General features: G+C 40.3%; 1 protein-coding gene across 2 annotated transcripts; it reads left to right on the forward strand.

The window, feature by feature from the left end:
• Positions 1-188: 188 nt before the first annotated feature.
• LOC134182357 (uncharacterized) lies at positions 189-8704 on the forward strand. Of its 2 annotated transcripts, none has more exons than XM_062649755.1 (5): positions 189-789; positions 868-927; positions 1209-1370; positions 3700-4629; positions 4846-8704. In XM_062649755.1, exons 1-5 carry the CDS (start codon positions 729-731, stop codon positions 4887-4889), a joined length of 1257 nt encoding a protein of 418 aa, XP_062505739.1. In that variant the 5' UTR covers positions 189-728; the 3' UTR covers positions 4890-8704. The 2 variants fall into 2 exon arrangements, with proteins under 2 accessions (XP_062505739.1, XP_062505740.1); XM_062649756.1 differs by having other exon boundaries at positions 7595-8704.
• Positions 8705-9466: the final 762 nt, after the last annotated feature.

Genomic DNA, 9466 nt, shown 5'->3' on the forward strand with positions numbered 1-9466 from the left:
TATATATATATATATATATTTCCTGACGGCATGGCATTGTGTATGTCTCACATCAGTCTTATAGGAAATGTTTTGCCAATATATTCATACTAACCAACCCTCAACTACTAGTACATATGCAAGCAATGTAAGTCAACGCAAGTATCATATTTCATTGCTTACACTCGATCCGAACACCTGGTAGCTTGTTCGTTTCTCTGAACAAAGGAAAGAATCAGTATCAAGTTACACAACCAGGTGCAAAAAACGAGAGCTGTGGGTTCTTGAGATGGATGAGGACTCTAACTCACGCCGCAGCCATTACTAAGACAAATCCTTCCACTGCATGCGCTTGATATTGTCGCACAATTTGCCATTGTCACACAGCCTAGGTATCTATGCATTTTGCTTGTCTAGTTGTGCAACTACATACTCACCCACACATCTAGATATATACGTACATGCACATGCAGTACGCACCTGCTCTAGTCGAGATTACCACATGCTGCATTTGCATAGCCAGTTTACTGGCATTCCTAAACGGACAAATCTTATCGCAAAATAACAGAAAATTGTCGCATTTCTATTGGACAATTGATGACTCACGGTTGCTCGATCAGCCAATTAGAGTAGTCCCCTACGTAGGGTCGGGTGACTATAAACTTCTGGAGTGATCCAATCTCTTTCATTCCACCACCGTCTGCTGTAAGGTCGAGTTGGGAGTGCGGTCGAGTGGATACACGTTGCTCATGGCAGGAGCTATCATCTTTTCTGCAATTTTTGTTAGTGCATTTGCCCTAGCTGCGTCAGGTAACACCCTAGCACTACCACGTTGTTACTAAGTTACTAGTCTACCCCTGCGACGACGTTAACTGTAATGTTTTGCAGGTCTGCTAGTCGCAGAGCAATGTCCTCCATGCATTGAAAAGCCTGGGCTGCCGTACTGCGGTAAGGAACTGCTTGAATGGTCAATCATGATCACGTACGCAACTAACTAGTCTCGTGTAGCCGTCTTTATATTCTTCCCACATCGCAAGCAGACAGCGCTATGCGGAGTCCAACGTCCGTCTGCGTTGCACTAACGAGCGCGTTCCGGCTCTCGGATATCAATCTACGTTGTAACTACATACAGCGTTCTCGCGACAATAATGCTACTTTTTGAATTTATCTATCTTAATTAATTAATGTGTTCCTATTTGCCTACCTCTGACGTGTGCGTTTTCGTCTAGTGTGCAAAGTTGCTAGATGGGAGTACAAGGAGGGAGAAGTGATGCTGCTGAGTGAGCTCGATAAGAATCATGTGTTGCTGAGCGAAACCGAGTGCACGTGTGTACGCCCTGATCGTGTTGACAGTGAGAAGGAAACCATGCAAAACGTCAATGCTCGAGACGGTAAGGCTGCTGCCGCTGATGCTTCCCTGTATACTCTGGTAATTAAACAACGCAGTGAAGGCACGCGGACTGCGTAGATATAACGCGCGTACAGAATCGGTTGGAGTGGTTAACTACGTCACAGGTGGAGGTAGTGTACATATGTACTTAAGTCACGAAAACAAACTCGTCTAGACTGTCATAAAGACGCCCATACAACAGCACAACACAACACTTGCTAAGAGAGAGCCAGCCTGTCCCACAACGTGCACCATTGCAAGCTATTAACATTTTGGTTCTGCTCTCCCCCTAATTGCTTAATTAATTAGCGGGTTGCAGGTTGGGAGCTAGGGTAAACTGGGAATGTCATTGGTGTATGTACTATTCTATATTTGTCATGCAGGTGGATTAACAGGTGTTCAAAGGGAAACTAAACATATTTTGGAGTCTCATACTTTGGGAGTCTCACCAGATGGTGATGTAAACATAGAGTGTCATTTGAAGTGAACTTTCTGCATACCATATTTCCAAAGTTTAATGAATCCGAAAAGTAACGAAATGCATGTTTTGTACGGTTTTTATGACTGCAAAGGTTTAATTTTTTGTTAATGCTAAAGAAAATGTCAGCAACACCTCAGATTTAGTGCAAGGTGTTACAGAGAACTCTCACCAAATACTAAAATTTGTTGAAAGAAAGATACAAGGCCTGGTATCTTCCTGCAGGAAACCTACTGTCCGGACAGCTACAGAAGCAGAGAATCAGCAACGAGTTCAGACGATTCCCTGTATGTACACAAAGTCTTACTCTCTCGAAGTAACTACTTTAGGTTTAACCATACCAAGTGCTCCTAATGCACTCAAAATTCAGCGAGACATGATCTATGAACTAATCTAAGAAGGGTCTCCTTCTGAGGTTGTATTGCTACAGTCAATACTTGCGTGATAACTTTGGGGTCCCAGTTTGCTTTAGTCAATAAATCACAACTTGACGCCATATGTCTCACAATCCTTACCTTGAAATGTGCACAGATATCGGTCTTCCTTGCTAACCAACAATCAGAGTTACGCTTATGCCACATAGGGTACTAAACACGCCTACGCAGGTACTTTCAATGCTTTGTTTCTTTGTTACAGTAAACTTCTGCAGTAAACGGTTGCAAAGGGTTGTGTCATGAAGTGACAGCTTTCGTCTGAGAGATAGTAGTTGATTTTGGTGAGAGTTCCCCTTTAATTGAGGCCTACATGAGCACTGCTGACAGCATGCTCAATGTCAGTAAGCCTAGATGCACTGTACAATAATTATTGTAATTGTAATCTTAGCAACAAATAATTAACATACTCTCACATGGAACAAAGATGGTATATGGTGGCAGAGAATGTGGGAGTGGCAGCCACTTAAGCTATTGATAGATCGAAATACTGCTGGTCTGAAGGTAGATAACACATAAGTAGACTGTCAGAACTAAGAAGATGGCTAAGAAGAACAGCTAGATGAGGAACCTAGATATAGAGATTAGTATCACTATGCATGCATGTATACACTAAATGCCTGCATTTACCTTTAACACTTTTTTGCTATTCCTAACAACTGCCTAAGACGTCTCTCCTTACTTTATTTTCCAAAAATTAACAAACAGGTTGAAAAGTTGTAGAATTTTGGTATGCATTTGATTTGTTAAATTTTGGAAAATACGGTATATACTATATACCACTTTCTACTATTATGATAATTATAGAACAAACAGCATACATATGGGAATACATATAGGTATTTAAATGGATGCAAGGAAATTGAATGAGATTCTCTGGGATGTGACAGGTATCATGTAACTTTGTAATATCTGAACGTTTAGGTTATTGTAATGTCATCAACAGTGTGAAAGTCTAGTGCACCAGTCAGTGTTTCTGCATTGTCGAATTGCTTTGACTGGGTTGGAACAAAATATTTGCATGAATATTAAGTTGGTAAACCTGTTACTGTTGTTGGTATCTGCTAACTTGAGTATTAACAGCCGTGGAAAGAACTCTAGAAGCCTTTCACAATGCCTTGCTAATTAAGGATTAATTTACAGGAATAGTGCAATAGGGATGTAAACAGATACTGCAAGTGTACTACTTTTGCTTCACTGCATGGTGGACCATGAACAATTAATTTGAAGGCTGCATCTCTACATGGTGTAGAAAGATTTGCTGATGATGCCATCTGCAATGGGGATAGGTTGATAGTTAGGACGAACCATGTGCACAGGCAGGCAAATAGTAGGACGTTGGCCGTAACTGTAGATACAAGTAGTGCATTTATATGCATAATTTTTTACTGTCAACAGTTGTACATGTTGCTGTGTGTCAGGTCGATTTCGTCGTCAAGCTGATGCATGTCAACCAAGTCGTACCCTTTTAGTTTTACAACGAAGCGATGGGGCAACAGTAACAAAGGCAGACATCTGCTTTGTAGTGGATGAATCGGGTTCAATGGTGCAGGAACACAGATGGCTTGTAGACACTGTCGCGGAACTGGATAAAAAACTAAGAGGTGAAGGGTTACAAGAAATCCGTTACTGCCTTATTGGTTATGGCGCAAGAGAACATCTACTGGGAAGTTTTATTATAAATGGGGGCAAATTACAAGATGTCAAGAATGGTATTAGAAGTCTTCTACAGACTGGAAAGGTAGAGGATGGATATGCTGCAATGTATCTTGCATTCAGCAACAACGGCAGCTTCACATTCACTACTGGTGCTGATGCTAGTAGAGTTATTGTGTTGGTTACAGATGAGGATCGAGACAACTTAGCTGATATGCTGCCTGAGAACGTTAAGCTTGATTATGAAGAGATGCTTAATTATTTAACGACCAATGACGTAATTCTGAATGTTGTGGTCAACCAATATTTCAAAGATACAAACAGGACGGACAGCTTAACGGAGGAGTTTGCATTTGGCATGGATTACCTGAATCGATCCTATTTCCTAAGTCAAAGAAATTATACGAGAATTGAAACTCAAACAGCATATCCAGTACATGATGGTGGCTACGGTACTACACTGACAGATTATGTCAATATGGCATTAAAAACGAATGGATCAGCTTGGGATCTGAAGCAGCTGAGAAGTGGCACGACAGAACAAGTTGCTGCATTTACAGATGCATTCATTGACATGAAAGTTGAAGAAATCATTACACGTACTTTTGAAACATGTCGGGTGTGTGACTGTTCGAATGGGGAGCATGTTTGCAGGGAAGATGACCAAATACCAAGAGATCAATGCAAAATTGAAGGTAAGGTGAAACATTGTTGCAACACCTGGTAGGCAACTTATCTCTACACTGTATAATAGACATCATAATCATTTTGCTTATATGCATAATACTTTCCATTTGTTCTATTTACAGTCATGACTTTGTTTAAGAGTATGTTCACAGATTCTACCTTTTTCACACAGGAAGCTTTGTGGATTAATTAGCAGATGTTTTTATTGCTTATGTTTTGTGCAGGGTTGCCACACCTACAAATTTTTGCTGCAAAAAGCGAATTATGAAAGTTACGGGTGGTTCTACAAATACAGTAGTGGACAAATGTATTTGCCCCGTAGTTTTTTTGTTGATTTTTCATCATATTCTGGCCTACAGAATGGAAATAAGTGCTGATATGAGGATAAATTGATGAGTTAGTTTGTTTTCAAAGGTTGGAATATTGTTTATGTTGAATATGCTTTGATAAGTTGTAATGTAAACTTAATTGGCTTTTAACTCGGTTGTAACGATAATCTTAAAATTGCAACAACCAACTGATTTAGACTCAATTCTGTACCAATTAGCACTATTGTGGGTCAAAATGTCCAATTTCAGTCACTATAGTAATCATAAATGGCATTCTCTGAACCGGTTTCAAAAACTGTATTGAGTCCTATCACCGGCAGAGGAATATTTTGAAGTATTTCATATCATTGTATTCTCAGATGTTGGTTCTAATTATTCGTCAGGTCACTACTGACCAACCCACCTAGGTTAAAACACAAACATCCTGAAAAACCTTTGAAATTTCTTGCCCAGCAAATACTTTTGTCCACTGCTGTATATAGATCGTGGGATAAGTCCTAGCTATCTCATGAGCACAGCGTCTCCAAACTGCGTGTAGAATGTTTTATTTGTCTTTATGCCCAGTTTACTGTTTGCAGAACGGTTTCTGAAATCTGAGACCGTAGTTTTGTGATCAAGCATCATGTTGACCACATTGTGGTGACCTTTTGTGTGATTCCCGGACTTCGCGAGACTATAAAACCAAACCTAAGAAAATTTGGAGGCATCTAGAATATATCTTAGCTAAGACATTAGTAGCTTCTTCTTATGGAGGATTATAAGCAGGGTTCAAAAACCGGTCGCCAAGTTGCCAAAGGCGATCTCTGTCACAGGAATGGTGACTAGTCAAGCCTAGGAAGTCGCCATGCCGTAGGAATGGTAAATTATGACGAATGTAGACTTTTCAGATTTCCGTAGTAGGAGCTTGAAAACTAGGAGGCGTAATCTGGGTACACAGAAACCTCAACTTTGCCGTCTACATGAATGTAAACTGTCCACCCGTGTGTTCCGCGATCTTAATGTGCTGAAGCATGTGCACAAGGAATGACACTTACCTGCACCGGGGTAACACTTAGGTGATAGGCTCGATTTTGACTAGCTTCCCGTACAATGGCGTGCATTCATGAGCAGCACTTACCAAACTTGAAATGTGCAACAGAAGTCAAAGCCAGAGAAATTCTAGCCGAGACCAGCGAATACCAATATTTCTGGAAGTCAGCTACTAGTTTCTTGTATCGGTTCCAACTAGATTTGCTGGCTAGTGATCTAATACCAGACAATGCTCCTGCAAATCTGCTTCCAGTAGCTGTGGGCGCAGACGGAAACTACCTCTATCTTTCTCTATCTTTGCTTTTTGCGGGGCACAAAAATTGCCATCAAGAACTACGGCTTCGCACTGTTCTTGAGCTCATGCTCAATTACATCAGTTGCTGCAAGGAATGCACTGACAAGGTGTCAATGGAGTCTGGCTTCTCTCTGCCTCACAATCTATTTGTCTAGTGTTACTTATGGTAAGAACTTCAAGTATGAGAATAACGAAATATGGCAAGTGTGCATGATGTCTGCAAAAAGAGACCGTGGCCTTAGTGTAACAAACTGTTGGTCAGGTGGTCAGTTTATAAACTTCAGAATGTTCAAACCCTTGAACCTAGATATTAATCTAGGGAATGAAGCGCCTTCTGTGCCTGCATGTAGTCATCATACTATTGAACTAGGATGAGTGTAACAAAAAGTAAGTAGCTATAAGACTGTTTGACTAATAATTCTAAGCATCACAAGTAGGCATGGCCACATACATTTATTAAGGGGCGTGGCATAATAAGAATTGCTTTTCCAGCCAACATTTCTTCGGTTTTTCGAACCCTGATGAGGTGTTGAGCATAGAAAATCCAGCACTTTGACTCGGAATGAAGATCCAAACGTGTAGCAAGTACACACATTAAAGCAAGCACGGTGCGAGTGATTTGTGTTTTATAGATTAGGCAAAACAGTACAGTACTGAATGCTTTAGTTCGAAAAAGACAGTTTGCAATGGTGGAATTGTCTCACTAAACAGTAGTGGGTGTGGTTCCTAACAATATTGTAAAACGTGTTATTTTTGGTGTTTTGAAGTTTTGGTATTTCAGAAGCAAATACCTTTTGGTGTAACCTAGTTTTGGTAAGGCAAGGCATAGATTTGGTGTGGCAGAAGTAGATGTGATTTTGGGCATCACGTGAGATCCAGTACTGCTTGCCCACTACGTATAGTGTCATGAACATGGTGCACCTTAGCTCTTGCATTTGTGGGTTACACTGAGGAGACTTGTTTCTCCAAGCATGTGGTTCTCATCACTATGTACAAAACTTCCTGGAGTTTGTGAAGTATCTGGGTTACTTTAATTCTATTGATGCCTTCTGCACGTGATGTACAGTACTTAGAAAATTTTAGGTAAAGAAAAGTTACGCCGAATTTATCAAAAATAGAATAACACCAAAAATGATATGTTATACCATAGCAGGTGGGCATGCCGCCACCAGTGACATTCGACTAATTTTTGTTTTAAAAAAGTGTGGCAACCCTGCTTGTGTTACATGATGCATGAATGTCAAGTGAGTGTATGCTATCCCTTTACTAATCTGTTCAGTCTGTAATGTTTTGATGATGATGATATGTTGGAATTTGTAGAGAAAACAAAGTGAAAGTCATTTGAATTTCAATTAAAAACTTGATAGTAACAACTTGTTTTAGTTTTGATGTTTGGACTCCATTTAGAAGAACTGTGAGCTGAGTAAAAAATTATACCTGTCAAAATCTGCTATACGTTCTGTGAATGTACAATGAAGTGTAATTGCATACTGGTGGATTTTTTGATGCTTTTAATTCAGATGAATACCGTGTTGGAGAATGTCGTAACTTTGTGAAACACACATTACAATGTAGATTTTGCAATACAACATAACGAAGTCAAATGCAGTGTGGAAGATCAGTTCTTTGGTGTATTGGTGTATAACATCACATAATATTGGACATGAACCAGGAATTTTGATGTCATCGTCAAGTTTGACTGACCAAAGAACATTTACTCATCCTAGGCAGCATTAAAAATCTTTTTGCTTAAAGAATCAAAATGTCAGTAAGTATATACAAGAAACTTGCGTTTCCACATGGTCCAGGTTTATCTATGTCAGCAGTAAGGGCTGGTTATGCTAACCAAGGCATAGAGGAACAGAGCAAATGGTTTGTTCAGTTAGGGTTTTGTTCATTGAGGAAGTGCTTGTTACAGAGAGCAACCTGAGTGGAAATAATTGAGTGAGGCATCTAAAGACATGTACTTCAACAACTGAGTGCAACAATTTTAGCTAGAGTTGTTTAGAAGATCATTGTGCCCAATTTTTTTGTTTATCTAAAACTGATATTGGTGTTGAAACGAGTGTTTTGCATTCTAAAGGCGGTCCTAGTAGTTTCTGATCCTGTGAGCCAAAACAAAGTCAACACTGACCACTAGGATTGAAACAGCAATATAGTCATTGAGTTAGCCTGATGTATTATTAATGAAATTTTAGTGTTCCAGCCAAAATCCGAAGAGGCATTGCGCTGCTTGATCGGGTGGGTGTGGCCAGTTGGTAGTCTTACATCACGCCCTCTCCAGCCGTCATACTTTTTGACCAGGAAATGTAGTGTGCAAACATATGTTAACCTTGAGTGTCCAGCTGGTTGTTCCCCCTCCCCCTTGCCAGGAGGAGAAAGACCAGCTAAAGACATTTGCCACTCAAACAAATTTATGACTTTCTGTCGTTTAATCCTCCAGTCAGAGTGCCTTGTTTGTGTATCCACGATAGGGGTGCACCTTGTTATTGGCGCTTTGCTAATGTCATTTTGCTCTGACACACCTTATCTAGTCTCGAAACATGCCATCCAAGTCTTACAAACAACAGTCAACTTTTTTCAGTGTTTCTCGTTTTGTGTCTCTCGTTCTAAGACAAAGGTCAACGAAGGGTTGACCGACTGCAACCTGCAACCTTATCAAATCGTAGCTTTGCACGTTTCTCTGCTTTGAGTGCAGATGCCATGCTTTGTAGATAGTCTACTCGTTCAATGCATGCGACGTACGTCACCCTCAGCAACTAGAAATCGTTTTGCCTGCACTACCTATTTCTTGAAGTAAGAAAAGGAAGGAAAAGAAGACGACATGCAGGTGCAATTCACACAGTAATGAAATGTGGTATCAGTTGAGGGATTTACTGCTCAGTTACAAATTACATCTGCAGAGAGCCAATAGTGACGATGTTCATCACTATCACAATAGTTATTGTGGATGTGCAAACATCAACTAAATTGTAGGATCCTGATTGGAGAATAGACAGTCATGCAGCAGTTTACTTTGAGTCACAGACGTCTCCAGCCGGTCTTTTCTTCTTTTAGGGGAAGATGGCCGGCTGGACACTTGAGCCTAACAAGTTGTAAAGTGGTCAATATGTGGCCTATCCTCTTCTAGTACGATATCAGTTTTATTGCACTACCTGGACCGGATCCTGAGATCTATGAAGTGTCGTCATT

The sequence above is a fragment of the Corticium candelabrum genome, chromosome 7 (assembly GCF_963422355.1).
Source record: "Corticium candelabrum chromosome 7, ooCorCand1.1, whole genome shotgun sequence".
Taxonomy (NCBI): domain Eukaryota; kingdom Metazoa; phylum Porifera; class Homoscleromorpha; order Homosclerophorida; family Plakinidae; genus Corticium; species Corticium candelabrum.